This window comes from Quercus lobata, chromosome 2 (genome assembly GCF_001633185.2).
Source record: "Quercus lobata isolate SW786 chromosome 2, ValleyOak3.0 Primary Assembly, whole genome shotgun sequence".
Classification (NCBI taxonomy): domain Eukaryota; kingdom Viridiplantae; phylum Streptophyta; class Magnoliopsida; order Fagales; family Fagaceae; genus Quercus; species Quercus lobata.
In genome coordinates this window covers 57,628,806-57,647,414 of record NC_044905.1, presented here as the reverse complement: position 1 = coordinate 57,647,414, position 18,609 = coordinate 57,628,806, and the positions used below count along the sequence as shown (strand labels likewise).

General features: G+C 38.3%; 3 protein-coding genes across 3 annotated transcripts; all 3 read right to left on the bottom strand.

The window, feature by feature from the left end:
* Nucleotides 1–7,703: 7,703 nt before the first annotated feature.
* LOC115967157 lies at nucleotides 7,704–8,240 on the bottom strand. Its single transcript, XM_031086230.1, has one exon. It carries the CDS (start codon nucleotides 8,238–8,240, stop codon nucleotides 7,704–7,706), a length of 537 nt encoding a protein of 178 aa, XP_030942090.1.
* A 117-nt stretch (nucleotides 8,241–8,357) lies between these two features.
* On the bottom strand, nucleotides 8,358–9,083 carry LOC115967149. Its single transcript, XM_031086224.1, has one exon. The coding sequence runs from the start codon at nucleotides 9,081–9,083 to the stop codon at nucleotides 8,358–8,360; it is 726 nt and encodes a 241-aa protein (XP_030942084.1).
* Nucleotides 9,084–16,489: 7,406 nt separating this feature from the next.
* Nucleotides 16,490–17,686, bottom strand: LOC115967140. Its single transcript, XM_031086217.1, has 2 exons — nucleotides 17,391–17,686; nucleotides 16,490–17,213 (listed from the first exon to the last, which is right to left on the bottom strand). Exons 1-2 carry the CDS (start codon nucleotides 17,684–17,686, stop codon nucleotides 16,490–16,492), a joined length of 1,020 nt encoding a protein of 339 aa, XP_030942077.1.
* Nucleotides 17,687–18,609: the final 923 nt, after the last annotated feature.

Below are 18,609 nucleotides of genomic sequence, written 5' to 3'. Positions count from 1 at the left end.
TACCATATTTATTTTATTGTAGGCTAGACTCATTTTGGTGTTAAATTTTTATTTTGTATTTTTTACTTTTTATAGTTGATAACGATCAAGGAATCAGTTAGTTGAACAGCACGGATTGCGATGATGTTGAGGGCTTGAAAGATAAGAAACAAGAGATCAGAGGAGACCGGGGTTGGCCGGTCACAAACCCTCCAATGGTGAAGTTAGCATTTTCTCGTGAAAGAAAGAATTCTCCTCTTAAAGAAAGATAGTGTCTGGAAAAAAAATACTTCCCTTTTTCTTGTCGAAGATTCATCCCCTTTTATAGGTTTAGGAAACGGTTATTTGTTGGATAACTTCCCCCCTTTTCACAGAGTCCGGAGCGTATAACTTGATAACCGCTACAGCGGTTATCTTTTCATGTCAAAACTGCCGTTAGGCTCATCCTAAGCGCTGTTGGACGAGTGATTGTTCATCAGTCAGTAGACGTCGTCTAGAGGTTCCTGTGGATGACAGACGGGTAGTCTATGCCTTGTGGACTAAGGACGAGTGTTCACTCCGACCCTTTATATGGACGACCTCTATGGACGAATAAGGAGTTGGTTATTTTTTAGATACCATTAGTTGCCCCCTTGTCCATGGGTCGTCTTAAGGATAATTTTAGGCTCAAAATGTGCACTTAATGCCACGTGTCACAATTTAACCGATAAACTGATGCGTCTGGTTATTTTTTTGAGGAGTATGCCACGTGTCATACTTTGGTTGGCTGTGTCGTTTTGCATCCCAAAGTTTATAGCCTATAAATAGTAGAATTCCTCCAGTACCCTTCACATTTCTGAGATTTCCTTCCCTGAGCATCCTCGTCTTAGCGCCTCGTCTAGAAGTATCCTCTTGTCCTTAGTTTCCTCGTCTAGATTTCAGGTATTTCTTTAATTCTCATCCTCAGATTTTAAGTTTTCCTAAAAATGTCTGAGACCGTTCTTTCCTCGTCTAGTAATAGTTTGAGCAAAGCCATAGACGAGTATCATGACCCAAGTAGTTTTAGTGGCTTTAGTGATATTAGTAATAGCAGCACTAGTAGTGGAGGAAACACCACGGACGAGTATGTGTCCGGTGTCCCTGGGGTACCTTTAGAGGTTTTCCAAGGACTCAAGACAAGGAGCGAGTCTAGATCCCAGGCTGGTACAAGTGCCCCCTCGTCCACAGTTCAGGACGAGGTTGAGGTAGTGTACAGTTGTGCTATAGGAATAGAATCCAAGACGGATGATAGGAGATTAGATTTGCTTAAAAAATGGTACCAAATCCCAGACAACCTTAAACCTAGGTTAGCAGTTCGTGGGGAGTGGTGTTGTCAGCCACATTTTGGGATAGGTATTTACGAAGCCTATCTTTTAGGTGGACTTAGGTTACCTTTAAATGCTTTTGCCAGAGAATTACTTACTAGGTTATGTATAGGTGTTTGCCAACTTAACCCCAATGCATGGAGATTAATTGTCTCCATGCAAGTTTTGTGGAGGGAGCTATTTGAGGGGAACCATCCTCTGACTGTGGATGAGTTCCTTTATTGTTACAAGCCTTCTGAGATCAATCAGTCCCTTGGCTTTTATCAATTCACAGCCAGATGGAAGGATTATAGATTAATTAAGTCTATAGTTTCCTCGGATAGGAATTGGAAGATGGAGTTCTTTTTCATCTCAGGTTTCTGGGCTGGACGTCCCCTCGAGGTTTCTCAAGACCCATTTCCTCCCTACACAGGAGAGTTAGGGAACCTTCGTCCTGAAGGTATGCTTATGGTTGTCATTTTGTTTTGTGTTGTACTTACCTTTGTAGACGGCTGTCTAATAAATTTTTTATTTTTTTTATTTTTTTTTATTTTTATTTTTTTGCACAAGTGCTAGACAACCTCACTTAGGCAGGTTTTATATTGAACGAATTCAAAAGGTTCGTCTGCACACTGACAGGGCTTTCCATTCTTTGGTTAGTCTCTAACATCTTGCCACTTGGGGTTTGGGTCCTAACCCGTCCACTGAAGCCCTTGCACACGAGCTTACCATTCGTAGACATAAGCTCGCCTAGTTGTTTCCCCTTTCCTCTTTTTTTGTTTGTTTGTTTGTTTGTTTGTTTGTTTTTAATACCTTTCTTTTCAGGAATAGCTACAATGAAGGAAAACAAAGGCAAAGAAGTTATGAATGAGGCAGCTGCAACTGGGCAGGAGGCACCGCCTCAATCTCATCCGTCCGTAGGTGATCAAAGAAAGAACTTATTGCTAGGGGTTGACTTGGGGAATCTTCCAAGCAGGCGTAGGGAGAAAAAGGTCAAGCACAAGTCGTCCAAGCCTAAGGACGTTCAATCCACACCTATTCCTGTTCATGAGCCTAAAGACGTCCAGATCCTTGATTCAGAGCCCAAGGGCTCTCCTATGCAAGCCCCGTCCACAATTAAGGCGCCTTCCTCGTCTCAGCCTTCTCACTAAGTACCTCAACACCTCATTGGGAATGATGATCTTGCTTGGGAAAGATTTAGGATGGCTGTGACTGATGCGGACGTATCTGCCTGCTATAACATGTCTTTGAAAGACTTCGAGCATTCTGGGGTTCATGATCTTTTCAAAGTATGTATATTTTCCCTCTTTTTTTTTTTTTTTTTGTCTCATCCTTTTTGACAAGATTCCTAACTAAACCATGATTCAGGCCATGTCCAAGTTCATTGCTGCGTCCAGGCAAGCAACTGATCTAGACAAGACGAGGGTCTTGTTAGAGAAGAGAATCAAGGAAGTGAAGGACGAGAGCAAACGGTGGGCTGAGGTAGCTGCTAAAGCCAATGAAGGGGCAAAAGAGCTGCAAAATCAGATTGAAGAGCTGAAGACTGACGTAGTGGAGAAGGACACTCGTCTTGATCACTTGCAAAAGAAGAATGACAAGCTGGGTGATCTTCTCAAGAAGGCCAAGGAAGACGCGGTTGCAGAGTTTAAGGCGTTCAAGCAGTTTATGGACCTATTGGATACTAACTATGCAGCTGGGTTTGAGGACTTGAAGATGGACGTCGTGGAGAACTTCCCCAATATTGATTTCAGCTCTATCAAACTCAATCTTAGTGGTGCTCCTACCAGTTCCCTCCTCCAGACGAGCTCAGAAGATGTTAACGTAGAGGATGATGTTACAAACCGGCCACCTCAGGATGACCAGAACACAGACGCCCCTTTAGCCTGATTATGCTTTTTTACTCTACTTTTTTTTTTCTTTTTTTAAGACTGTTGTTGTAACTTTATGTTAATCTCGTCCATAGCTTTCAGACAAGTTTCAACTTTATGTTAATCTCGTCCACAGCTTTCAGACGAGTTATCAATTTTTACTTTTAGAGGGTGTTCGGACGTTGGTCGTCCACCCTTAAAACAATTGTTTGTTTCTTTTTGTTATAACAAGGATGAAAGTTGTGTTTTTGTTTTAAATTTCTACTCATCCATGAAGGTGATACCTTATAAAGTGCTTGGAACTTTTAAGATATAACTCTTGGTGAAATACTCGTCTTGGTGAAATCCTAAATATCACTCGTCTTGAGACTTCGCCGTTTTTTAATTTCTAATGCAAATGACAACTTCGCATTTGTCCATAAGCTTGATTGCTTTAGAATGCTTTGGTTGATAAACCAAAACATCGTATTTGCATTTATCTGTCCATGCGTGGACGTGTAATATGCTTCATCCCGTCTGTTTTAGGGACGAACATTTTGTTGACGTACTATTGTCCGTTCGTGTGTGGACGTACTATGTTCCATCCTGTCTATTTCAGGGACGAACATTTTGTGGACGTGCCATTTCAAGGGAAAATTTTCTCGTCTATACTTGGACGTGCATACATTTCCCTTGTTTATTGAAGTTACATCTCCATGTCCGGAGAATTTCCTCGTCTTGGGCTTTTCGGCCTTGTTATGAGTTAGTTCAAATGAAAATAACATGGAGACTAGAAATTTACACAACATTTTGTACATAACATAAATATTGTTTACAGATAAGACATATACATATATTTATGCCTTTCTTTTTATTTAATAAGTACAAACTCCATAACTTCGTCCATAATCACAACACAGCACAAATAGTAAAGTAGTAGTATCAAACACAAACAGCATTAAGCATAAGTAGAATCATAAGTCTACAGACAAGGTCCAAGCTCGTCCATGGCCATACTTCGTCTAGGCTCACTTTTAATGATAGTACCTCCTCAAGTGCTCCACATTCCAAGGGTGCTCCAATTTCCTCCCGTCCAGGGCCTCCAAGCAGTAGGATCCTTGCCTTTTACAATTGATAACTCTGTAGGGTCCTTCCCAATTTGGGCCCAATTTCTCATGTGCTAGGTTTTTGGTTGTCGAAGAGACCTTTCTCAGGACAAGATCCCCTATGTTGAAACGCCTTGACTTCACCATTGCATCATATTGCCTAGCCATGAGGTTCTTGTACTTTGCTGTCCTATATTCTACGTCTGCCCTTACCTCGTCTATTAGATCAAGGTTTAGACGGAGTTGCTCCTCATTGTCCTTATCTTGATACATCATCACCCTGTGGTTGGCCATATGTACTTCTGCAGGTATGACTGCTTCGCTTTCATAAGCTAGCTTGAAAGGAGTTTCCCCCGTAGGGGTTCTCACCGTCGTCCTGTAGGCCCATAGAACACCAGGCAACTCATCTAGCCATATCCCCTTTGCCCCATCAAGCCAGGTCTTGATGATTTTCAACAAGGATCGGTTTGCCACTTCAGCTTGGCCATTTGCTTTAGGATGAGCGGGTGAGGAATAATGATTCTGTATTCCAAAGTGTGCGCAGAAGTCCCTGAAGAGTACATTGTCAAATTGTCATCCGTTATCAGATACCAATACCTTGGGCACTCCAAATCTACACACAATGTTCTTCCACATGAAATTTTTAACATTCTGTTGTGTGATTGTTGCTAACGGTTCAACTTCTACCCATTTGGTGAAGTAATCGATGCCTACAACTAGAAACTTCATCTGCCTTATGCCCAGAGGAAAGGGACCCAAAATGTCTAGTCCCCATTGTACGAAGGGCCACGGTGCCATCATCGGGGTGAGGTACTCTAACGGTTGCCTGGGGACGTTACTAAACCGTTGGCATTGGTCGCAGACCTTGACGTATGTTTTAGCATCAGCTTACATATTTGGCCAGTAATACCCTACACGGACGACCTTGTGGACAAGGGACCTGGCTCCTGAGTGATTGCCACATGCTCCTTCATGAACTTCCCTCAGTACGTAGTTTGCTTCGTCCGGAGCCAAGCACCTAAGATAAGGTTGAGAAAAGCCCCTCTTGTATAGCACTTCGTCCATAAGAACGTATCTAGCCGATCTCACCCTCAACTTCTTGGCTTCGTCTTTCTCTTCCGGTAGCCGTCTTTCTTTCAAGTATGATATAATCGGGGTCATCCAATTTCCTCTATTCTCCACCTGTTGTACTTCTGGGATATCTATATTTGGCATGTACTGAATTTCATCAGATTCGTCCACAAATTCATTTGCTAAAGCTTCTTTTGCTATAGTATCAGCTTCCACATTCTCCTCCTTTGGGATTTGAACGAATTCAGCCTTTTCAAATCTTTTCATAAGGCGCATCACTCTACTAAGGTATTTCCTCATCCGTTCTTCCTTTACTTCATACATTCCATTTACTTGCCCCATGACCAACTGAGAATCCCCCAGGATGAGTATAGACTTGGCTTCCATAGACTTAGCCAATTCTAGCCCTTTGAGAAGGGCTTCATACTCGACTTCATTGTTAGTTGCTTGGTACTGTAGACGAACCTTATGTTTCAATTTGTCTCCTTCTGGGGATTGTAGGACCACACCAATTCCACCTGCATGCCTTGTAGATGAACCATCCGCATGGACGACCCATCTCTTATTGCCTTTTGTCTCATCATGGCTTGGGGTAAACTCCGCAATGAAATCTGCTAATGCTTGAGCTTTTATGGCGTGCCTTGGTTGATATCTGATATCAAACTCACTGAGCTCGATGGCCCACTGAATTAATCATCCTACGGCTTCCAGTCTATTCATCGCCTTCTTGAGCGAATAATCTGTCATGACATTAATGACATGGGCTTAGAAATAATGCCTTAGCTTCCTGGAAGCGGTGATCAATGCGAAGGCTAAATTCTCCATTTGTGGGTACCGTCCTTCAGCTCCCCTCAATGCCTTACTTGTATAATACACGGGTCTTTGCACTTTATCTTCTTCTCTTATCAATGCTGAGCTTACGGCATGCAGGGTTATTGCTAGGTATAAATATAAATTCTCTCCCACTACGAACGGACTCAGCAATGAAGCCATGGTAAGGTATGTCTTCAGATCTTCGAAAACTTTCTGACACTCATTGGTCCATTTAAATGCTTTTCTAAGAACCTTAAAAAATGGCAAACATTTGTCAGTGGCTTTAGAGACAAACCTGTTGAGTGTAGCAACTCATCCAGTAAGGGATTGGATTTCTTTGGTATTTTGCGGAGGCTTCATGTCCAGTATTGCTTGAATTTTATCAAAATTAGCTTCAATTCCCCTGTGGGAGACCATAAAGTCAAGAAATTTCCCTGATGATACTTTGAAAACACATTTGCTAGGATTCAGCTTCATGTGATACTGTCTCAGCATGTCAAATGTCTCTTGCAGGTCGTCTAGATGCTTTCCTTCATCCTGACTCTTCACCAGCATGTCATCTACGTAGACTTCCACATTTCGCCCAATCTGCGGACGAAACATGTGGTTGACCAATCTTTGATATGTCGCCCCTGCGTTTTTTATGCCAAATGACATCACCTTATAATAGAATAAGTCTTGACTGGTGACAAATGATGTTTTCTCTTGGTCTGCCTCGTCCATCCTTATCTGATTGTATCCAGAAAAAGCATCCATGAAACTAAGCAACTTGTGGCCCGCAGTTGAGTCTACCAACTGGTCAATGCGCGGCAGCAGATAACTATCTTTGGGGCAAGCCTTGTTCAAGTCAGTGAAATCTATGCACATTCTCCACTTGTCGTTTGCCTTCTTGACCATTACTATATTGACCAACCAATCCAGGTAGTACATTTCCCGAATAAACCTCGTCACCATCAATTTTTGAACCTTGTCTTTGATAGCACCATCTCTCTCAAGGGCAAACACCCTCTTCTTTTACCGCACTGGCTTGGAGGAAGGACATACATTCAGACGGTGGGTAATGACACTAGGATCTATACCCGGCATGTCCTCATGACTCCACGCAAACACATCAATATTTTTCTTCAAAAACTGGACAAAGTCCTTCTTAATCTCCTCTTCTAGATCTGCTCCAACCCTGGTACACTTCTCAGGGTTATCTTCATCCAAGGAAATGTCTTCCAATGCTTCGGTAGGCTCTGCTACCACTCTCCTTTCTTCAATATTCATGGCTTGAACTTGTTCATCCATGGCCAACATGGCCAGGTAACATTCTCTTGCTGCCAGTTGGTCCCCTTGTACCTGCCCTACTACGTGTTCTGTTGGAAACTTGACTGATAGGTGGTAAGTAGAGGTAACAGCCTTCCAACTATTCAAAGTTGGTCTTCCAATTATGGCGTTATAGGAGGACGGACAATCTACCACAAGGAAGTTCACATCCTTGGTGATTTGTCGTAGGTATGCCCTCACTACCACTGATAAGGAAATAGAACCCACAGGTTGTACCTTCATTCCACCAAAACCTACTAGGGGGAGTTTACTGGACGGAGTTGGTCTCGTCCTAACCTCATTTGCTGAAAAGTTGGATAATACAAAATGTCCGCCGAGCTTCCGTTGTCCACAAGCACTCTTCTAGTTGTGTAGTCAGCAATCAGTAAGGTGATGACGAGAGCATCATCATGGGGGTGATGAATTCCCTCAGCGTTTTCGTCCGTGAAGGTGATCGTTAGTTCGTCCGTGGACCTTGCTCTCGGTGACCGTCCAGCAAGCTGGACGCTCTGCACTACCTTCAAGTATGCTTTCTTGGACTTGGATGACTGGCCTGTTGAACTTCCCCCTATAATGACTCTTATTTCTCCGAGCGATGGTCGTGATGATTCTTCTATTTTCCCTTTCATTTTCTCGTCCCTATGGTCTCGTCTAAGGAAATTCCTCAGCTTCCCTTGCCTTATGAGATTTTCGATTTGCTGCTTTAAATTGAAACACTCGTCTATATCATGACCATGATCCCTATGGAAGCGAAAATACTTGTTCCTATTGTGCTTATTGGGATCTCCCCTCATTTTCTCTGGCTACTTCAAGGAAGGATCATCCTTGATCTGCATAAGGACCTGCTCAAGTGGGACGTTCAAAGGGGTATACTGCTGGTTCCATGCTGAAGAGCCCGGCTTCTTAGTATCTCAGTCTTTCCTTTCTTCCGTTGGTCCCCTCTTTGGACGGGGGCCTTGCTCTGGATGGCGACTGGGATTTGTGTCTACTCTCTCAGACCTCTTCCTCTTCTTAGCAATGATTGTGTCTTCTGCATTCATAAAATTTTGAGCCGAATGGACAAGTTCAACCATGGACTGGGACTCTTTTTCATAGAGTTTATGTATAAACAAATCCGAATTCACCCCATTATGGAAAGCCGCCAATAGGAGCTTATCATCTGCTTCGTCCACACTCAGGGCTTCTCTGTTGAAACGGGTGATGAACGACTGTAGACTCTCGTTCTCTCCTTGCTCTATGGTCAATAAGCTAGACGAGGAATGCTTGTGTCTTTGTCCTCCAATGAAGTTATTAACAAACAACTTGCTCAACTCTTCAAAAGAACTCATCGAATTCGAGGGTATTTTGCTGAACCAAACTCGTGCTGGGCCCTTGAGGGTAGTAGGGAAGGCTCTGCACAATATTTCGTCGGGAACCCCTTGAAGATGCATGGTGGTCTTAAAGGTAGCAATGTGATCAAACAGGTCACGTGTTCCATCGTACAAATCCAGAGAAGGCAGCTTAAACTTTGATAGTAGAGGGTGACCGTTGATGGAAGCCATAAATGGGGAATCACTTCGGTGGACTAAGTCTTTTATAGGATTCGTCCTTCTCATATTCTCTTTCATTTCCTCCATGACTCTTTTCATTTGGTCCATCTCTTCCTTCAAATGTGGTACCGCTCGTGAAGTGGTACTTCTGAACTGACTTCCAATCTCAGTATTCTCTCTGTCATCATGACTCTGCGTTTTTTCTCCTCCTTCGCGTTCCTCACGCGTCTGCCTCCTTAGATAATTTCCATTCTTAACTCTTGGTTTTGGCGAGTTAACTCCGCCATTGCGGCCACCATGGATTGTACATGTTGGACAGATGAAGTCTGCATGACCGGTGCAGATTGGCGGTTGCGGTGAGGGTTGCTCGAAGCATCTCTGCTTCCCTGACGGCCTGGGCTAGTAGCCCTCGATCTGGTCCATACCAACAACTTTTTGTCAAGGAGAAGAAAATTGTAAAACAATCTTCCCACAGACGGCGCCAACTGATAACAATTAAGGAATTAGTTAGTTGAACAGCACGAATTGCGATGATGTTGAGGGCCTGAAAGATAAGAAACAAGAGATCAGAAGAGACCGGGGTTGGCCGGTCACAAACCCTCCGATGGTGAAGTTAGCATTTTCTCGTGAAAGAAAGAATTCTCCTCTTAAAGAAAGATAGTGTCTAGGAAAAAAATACTTCCCTTTTTCTTGTCAGAGATTCATTCCCTTTTATAGGTTTAGGAAATGGCTATCCATTGGATAACTTCCCCCCTTTTCACGGAGTCCGGAGCGTATAACTTGATAACCGCTACAGCGGTTATCTTTTCATGTCAAAACTGCCGTTAGGCTCGTCCTAAGCACTGTTGGACGAGCGATTGTTCATCAGTCAGTAGACATCGTCCAGAGGTTCCTGTGGACGACAAACGGGTAGTCTATGCCTTGTGGACTAAGGATGAGTGTTCACTCTAACCCTTTATATGGACGACCTCTATGGACAAATAAGGAGTTGGTTATTTTTTAGACACCATCAATAGTTGTTGACTTATTGTGTTTTTTGTTGTTTGATTTTATATTGTAGATGAATGACACACAAGAGAAATCCCAGAGGGTCAAGACAATGAAGCGGGTTAAGGGGCAACCAATGTGCATGAAGACAAAGGCAAACCCCCACTCCCACCTAAGTAGGTAATACTGGTAAAAAAAGATATTTTGTTTGGGGTCATTTCACTGTTATTGAAGTGGGGGGGGGGGGGGAACCTAGGGAAGCTTGTAACTACTGTGGCACAATCTATGCTTGTGATAGTAAGTTGAATGGCACTACAACCATGAAAACTCACATACAATCACAATGTCTGAAATATCCTTATAGGGAAGAGGAAAAAAACCAATCAACCTTAACATTCAAACCTAAAGAAGAAAGAGAAAGTAGTAGCAGACTTTTTTTTTTTTTTTTAAGAAGGAAGCAGTGGTAGACTTGTTCATATTATTTTGGTTCAATGGAACAATAATTTTAGTGGTCCACTGAAGACTAAAGTGCTGTATACAACAAATCATTGCCAATGAGAATTAAAAGGTTTTGGAGTGTTGGTGCAACCGTTTACGTACGGTCCAATTATTGCGATGAAGATTTTTATTTTGAGAAACTTATTGTGGTGAAGCTTGAAACAGTGCAACTGTGCAAGTTATTATTATTTAAATATCTGTCCGTTTCTTCTGAATAGCAATTAGACAGTGTCATTAATACCGACTACAGTCTACATACATGATTCGTGCCAACACAAGTTGTAATAAAGTTTTTTTTTTTTTTTTTTTTTTTTTTTTTTTTTTTTTTTGGGAAAGTTGTAATAAAGTTAGCATCGATTGTGATTGATCCCTCATTAGCTATACTTAGGTTTTTTTGGGCGATATTTACTTGTATTTGTGAAGGGAAAGTAAAGATTCAGTCAATCTGTGCTCCAAAAATAGAAAAAAAGATATATATATATATATATATATTTCAATCTTCACCATAAGTTTCTCAAAATAAAAATCTTCACTGCAAGAATTGGACCGTACGTAAACGGTCTAGAAGTTGCACCAAAAGTCCAGAACCTTTTAATTCTCATGCAATGATTTGTTGTATACAGCACTTTAGTCTTTAGTGGACCACTAAAATTACTGTTCCATTGAACCAAAATAAGAACAAACTTACATATGTTCAAAATTGTAGATCACATATTTTTAGCCTTTTTGCACCGTTGAAACACATTTAGATTTCAAAAAATTTACCGATGGTTATCTCTCACTTTATATATATATATATATATATATATATATATATTTAGTATATTGGTCGGATATCAAGATACTAGCACAAGCAAAATGTCCTAATCAATTTTTTTTTTTTTTTTTGGAGAAAATTCACTTATCAAAGGTCCCTTTTTGACAAGTATGGAAGAAAGTGAAAGGGGGAGCCGAAGTGTCTGGAACCCTCCAAAAAAACAGCCAAATTTCAAAGAGAATTCAACGTGAGATAAAGGAATTTACCACGACTTATCCTTTCCTAATTTATATATAAAATCTGGCTAAAAAATTTAGAAATTTTATATATATGTAATTTTCCTGAAATTTTACAACCTAAATTGATCTTTGTTGATTTTTTTGGTATGTTGTACTCCCATCCATAGTTATCAAACTCGAATATGAGGTTGACCCGACTAAAGAACTGGTTCATTGGTTTAACCAATGATTCATTAGTTGAACCATACATTAATTAATTAATATATTTTATAATTATAAAAATAAGAAAATAATGTAAATTATAACCAATAAATAAATAAAAATTATACCGTATGAAATAAAATTTAGAAAATATCAAATACTAAACATGTCATTAGTGTAAATTATCTAATATTCAAATTATATAGTAAAAAAATCTTGACACAACATATCTTATATAATAAAAATTTTACCTCAACTGTAAAAAAAATTGTATATAATTATATATAGAGACATGTAGATTATCTATTCTAATTTATATATTAAAAAAATTATAATTTTAGAGAGACCTAAAAACTAAAAAATTTAATTGTATAGAAAAGTAAATTCTAGAAGAATACGAAATCATATCATAATTTATAAATAAATAAAAAATTAATGAACTTATAATATTGTAAGGCATATCTCTTGAGGTTCATTTGATTGGAGGGATGGAAAAGTGGTCAGGAGGATAAAAAATTGGGATAGAATAAAAAAGTAGAGGGATATTAGAGATTTTAGATTTCTCTCATATTGTTTGGTTGGAGAGTGAAAAAGTGGAAGAATGAAAAATTCTTTTGTTTAGTTGAGAAGAAAAATGAGAAGATAAAAAATGTAGTTTGTATAAAATTATTCTCATGCTCCTAGTACATAAAATAAGAAATAATTTCTTTTATGTTACTTTGTAATGTGAAATCCACTGTTTTTTTAATGACAATTAGAGGTGAAAGCCAGCCACCATTTGGTTTTAAGGAAAAAAAAAAGAAAAAAGAAAAAAACCATTGCTTCATTGAATAAAACACACGTCAGTCAAAAAATAAAAATAAAACACATGTTGAAAAAAAAGAACAATGTTAACTAAGCACATAGACACAGTGGAGGCAGATTTGGTAAGTTCTCATCTACTCATCTCCTTCCCATTTTTTCTCCTAAAATCACCACAAATTAGGAATACAAGATTTTGGTGAGCCCAAGGAGAAAATACCTGAATCCTATCAAGATTTTTCTAATTTTTCACCCCAACTAAATAACCTAAAAAACCATTTTCTCTCTCTTATTTTTTGACCTCCTTATTTTTACCCCAACCAAGTGTACCCTTAGCACTAGAATAATATACTTTTGCTCTAGTACTAAAATATGTAGTAGTATAAGTAGTGCATTAGTATTGGGGTGGGTAAAACTCTAAGAAATTAAATTCGATAAGGATATGGTGTAAAACCTAAGTTTTACCCTTCCAATCCCAACATACCACATTATCATATTACATATTAAAGAATAGACAGAACATCACTTAATCAATTCTAATATCTATTTGAAAATCTAACTTAACTGTGAATTTATTGAGATGTTATTATATATGGTAGGATGTAATGAATTTTGAGTAAAAAATTGATGTGTGAATTTCTTATTGGATGGTGTAAAACATAGGTTTTACATCACATCCTTACCGAATTAAGACTCAAACTCTAAATATGTTACTTTACACCTACAAATACCAAAATCCAACCAACACCTGAGTGGGTATTCTTATACATTTTTACAACCTAAGTACAATAACATCTTAAATTTAGAAGTTATTGTAGCAGTTCTTACTTTATTTTTAATTAATTTTCTCTCTCTCCTCAAATACTTTTTCTTAGGCTTCGTTTGGGAGTCTATAAGGGAATGTAATGGAATGATCATAAGAGAATAGAATAGAATGTATATCAACAATGGAAAAGAATGGAAAGGAAAGGAATGGAATGAAATTAAGTAATCTTGTTTGGATGTTTAAAATAAAAGAATAGAATGTAAGTAATCTTATTTGAGAATAATATAGAGGGAAATGAATGTAATCATTTTATGATAATATTATTATTAGATCCTTATTTTAAAATAAAGAGTTGAATATATAGGGATATTTTGGGAATTTTAGTAAAAAATTCATTAAATCTAATTCCATTCCTCCCAATTTTGGGGGGAATGAAATTTGAGATTTTAAGGGATATAAAGAAAAATAAGTGTTCCATTCTACTCATTTTATTTCCTCCCACTTAAATTTCAAAACAAGAGAATACATTTTCCATTTCCTCCATTAAAACTCTCAAACAAGGAAATAGATTATAAAATTATTTTTTTTATTCATTTCCATTCATTCCATTCCTCCCCCCAAACGAGGTCCCTTAAGTCTCTACTTCTCTCTCATCTCTTTGCCTCTCCCCTATTCACTCTTTTGTCCCTTTCTCTCTTTGACTTTCACACTCTTTCAAACCTCTCTCCTTGGCCTTATTAGATCCATTAGGAGTGGGTTTCATTTAAAACAAAAAGTGGGTATCGTTGGCCGAATCTACAACAGGGTTCTGTCAGCCAAAATCTGTTGGGAGTGGATATCATTTCAAATCGATATAAGCAAAATCTATGTAAGATTCTAAACCTTCTTTTAAAATCTTAGTAAATCATTTTTGGTTTTAAAAAACAAAATATAGAGTTCCTCAAAAAAAAAAAAAAAAATCTATATATAATTATAATAATAAATTTACATTAACAACTATTATAATGATCACATTTTATATTTGGAAAAAAAACATTATATTAAATATGTCCATACATTGCATGAATCATTGAATAATCTATATATATATATATATATATATATAAAATCGAAACCTCTAAAACTCTTATATTTTTCTATGTCAGCGCAATATTTAAATAAAATTATCATTTTATTTAAATAAAATTATTTTTGTTTTGTCCAAACTTAACAAGGAGTGAAACTTTATCTCTCTAACAGGTCCAACTTAAACTCAAACTCATTATTATCATTTTTTAAAAACAAAATTATTTTTGTTTAATCTAAATTTAGTAAGGTGTGAAACTCTATCTCTCTAACAAATCCAACTTAAACGTAAACTCAAACGTTGATAATCTATATATATATATATATATATATATATATATATATAACCAAAATCAACATTGCTCCAGACCTTGCTTACATGAGATCTTCTATTGATACTCTTGCTTCTACAGGATTGCCCATATGGATTACAGAACTTGATATTGCAAGTCCCTTTGATCAACAGGTAATTAAGATGCTCAAGAGGCAAAAGTATGGAACTTTTTTAAAAAAAAAAAAAAAAATCATTTGTAGTATAATTAAAACCAAAGACATTTACTTTTATTAAATCTATAAAACTTCACCGCAAATTTTTTAAGCTTTATAGTTTTTCATAATTATATTTATTTTTTTATATTGTACATGTCAGATAAAGCATCTTTATTTTTTTTGGAGAAAATTAAAGTTGCAACCTATGTCTTCTAGCTTAGGGAACAATAAATTTTTATTTGGTATGTTATATATAAATTTGTTGAATTTGGTTTGGTTTTGAAGTAGAATTTGAGGATTCTATAAATTTTGAAGTTTTAAGTTTTGGGGTTTTTGGTATTCGTGTCTCAGTAGGTTGATTTTAATTCTTCATCTTAAATGCTTTTTATTTAGGTTCATGTGATTTTTTGTTTTCTTATTAAAAGCTATGATTTTTTGTTGATTAATTATTTGTTTGGATCAATTTCAATTAATTATTTGTTTGGATTCAACATAAAAGATAATGGAGTTAAATATTATAATTTTGATATTGTTCCATATTTTGAATTGTTTATATTTTTATTACTACGAGAAAGTCAAATTCCTACTCAAATTTGAAACTTGTTGTGTCTTCCTCATATCATGGTCTTTGTTTCTATATTTGCAGTTTATATTATTTTTGAGTGTGTGTATATATATATATATATATATTTATGTTGCACAGAATCAGTAGGTTGAATGCTCCGACTTCAGTGGGCTACTAGTGGCTGTGGAAGGCCGACAAGGATGAACACACAATCAAAAGGGGACTAGAGTTGACTGGCCAAACACCCTCCGATGACTAAGTTAGTTTCTCACAAAAATGGAGTTCCAATTTTGTAGGAGTAAAATTTCAGAATATACCTACCTTGGTTTGATTCAGACCGGTCCTTATATAGAGAACCTAGGAGCGGTTATTAACTTAGTAACTTCCCCAAGATTCGTGAAAATCAATGAGTCCAATCATAACTTCCTTAACGGCTACAGAAGTTACAACTGCTAATGGAAATTAAGTATTTGAGAAATTTATGGCGATAATCATGGGTTTGGTAACCGTTCCAAGATACTGAGAATTTCACAAGTGTTGCACATTCATCTATCCATTTCATGAACGATTTGGACGTTCTTGGACGTCTCATCATCGTCCATGGACAATTTCATTGTTGTCCATGGACGATTTCATTGTCCATGAACGATATTCTCGTCCATGGACATCCTTCTCATCCATGGGTGATTTCTGATCCCGCTTGCTCTCTAAGTCCTGGACGAGACCTTTGCTTTCTAGGTCCCATCAGTTGCCCCCTTGTTCAAGGGGTCGTCCAGGATATTGTTGTGATTTAATACGTGTTTATATGATTTTAATCAAGTTTTAATTTTTTTGTGTGTCACGTGTTGCGAAACTATTGGTTGACTTGTTGTGTCGATCTTGCTTCCCAAAGGAACCACCACGTGTCACTTTTTGAATGGTGTGCGTTGCTTCGCTGACCCTGTTTCTAGGGCCTATAAATAGGTGCATTCCCTTTCTTGCCCCTCATTTTTCTCTCAATTTCCTTTCTACCATCTCGTCCAAGAGTCTTGTCTAGCTCACCTCCTAGTTGTATAATCTATGATGAGCAGAGTAATGACAATTGCATAGTCATGTGGGAGATGGATCCTTTCAGCTTCTTTGTCGGTGAATGAAATAGTTGGCTTGTTAATTCCTATCGTCCTTGGGGATCGTCCAAAGAGTTGGATGTTTTGCACCACTTTGAGATACGTCTTCTTTGACTTGGAAGACTGTCCCGTCGAAGTCCCTCCTATGATAACCCTTATCTCTCCTAGTGGGGGGCTGTGATGATTCTTCCATCTTTCCCTTCAACTTCTCATCTTTATGATCCCTTCCAACGAAGTGCCTCAACTTTCCTTGTTTAATGGGATTCTCGATTTGCTGCTTCAAATCATAACACTCGTCCATGTCATGCCCATGATCTCTATGGAAGCGACAATATTTATTCTTATTGCGCTTATTGGGATCTCCTTTCATCTTCTCTGGCCACTTGAAAGAAGGGTCATCTTTGATTTGCATAAGCACCTGATCGAGTGGAGCGTTTAAGGGCGTGTAGTTCTGACTTCTTCCTGAGGACGAACCCGTCTTCCTATTATCTAGTTCCTTCTTATCTTCCATTCGTCCCTTCTTTGGACAAGGACCTTCTTCTGAGTGGCGTGCGGGGTGTGCTTCCATTCTCTCAGCTCTTTTCCTCTTCTTGGCTATGATTGCGTCCTCTGCATTCATAAAGTTTCGGGCCGAATGAATGAGTTCAGCCATGGATTGAGGCTCCTTCTCATATAGCTTGTGGATGGATAAATTAGAACTAACCTTATTATGGAAGGCCGCCAAGAGTAGCTTGTCATCCACCTCGTCCACGGTTAGGGCTTCCCTGTTAAAACGAGTGATGAAGGAGTGCAGGCTTTCATTCTCTCCTTGTTCTATGGTTAACAGATTGGACGAGGAACGTTTGTGCCTTTACCCTTCAATGAAATTATTGACAAATAACTTACTCAATTCTTCAAAAGAACTCATTGTGTTCGGGGGTATTTTGCTGAACCACACTTACGCCAGTCCTTTGAGAGTGGTAGGGAAGGCTCTATACATAATCTCATCTAGGACTTCTTGAAGGTGCATGGTAGTCTTGAAAGTGGCTGTATGATCAAATGGGTCACGTGCTCCATCGTATGAATCCAATGAAGGCATCTCGAACTTTGGAGGCAAGGGGTGACTGTTGATGGAAGCTGTGAAAGGGGAATCTGTTCGGTGGACTAGATCCTTTAGTGGATTTGCCCTTCTCATATTCTCTCTCATCTCCACCATAACCTTTCTCATCTGGTCCATTTCCTTCTCCAATTGTGGCATCCTTCTAGATGTAGTACCTTTTGATTGGCTTTCAGGTTCAGTGTTTTCCCACAGATGGCACCAACTGATGTTGCACAGAATCAGTAGGCTGAATGCTCCAGCTTCGGTGGGCTACTAGTGGCTGTGGAAGGCCTACAAGGATGAACACACAATCAAAAGGGGACCGGAGTTGACTGGCCAAACACCCTCCGATGGCTAAGTTAGTTTTTCACAAAAATGGAGTTCCAACTTTGTAGGAGTAAAATTTTAGAATGTACCTACCTTGGTTTGATTCAGACCGGTCCTTATATAGAGAACCTTGGAGCGGTTATTAACTTAGTAACTTCCCCAAAATTCGTGGAAATCAATGAGTCCAGTCATAACTTCCTTAACGGCTACAGAAGTTACAACCACTAATAGAAGTTAAGTATTTGAGGAATTTATGGCGATAATCATGGGTTTGGTAACTATTCCAAGATACTGAGAATTTCCCAAGTGTTGCATGTTCGTCTATCCATTTCATCATGGTCCATGGACGATTTCATTGTCGTCCATGGATGATTTCATTGTCCATGAACGATATTCTCGTCCATGGACATCCTTCTCATCCATGGGTGATTTCTGATCCCACTTGCTCTCTGGGTCCTGGACGAGACCTTTGGACGAATTGGAGATAACTAATTTTTCGCAATCCCATCATATATATATATATATATATATAACTATTGGGAGTTTTACTTTATTAATTTAAGAATTGTAAATTTCTTTGTAGATTTTGGTAATTATGCACTTACAACTCAATAACGTTAAAAGTTAGACAACACTTCTAAACCATGGAAAGGTATAGAAGATAAATATTTCTTCATTTAAAAAAAAAAAAAATACTAACTAGCAAAATGTTTATTTACTCATTGTTGGATTTTTTTTTTCAAAGTCAATAACTT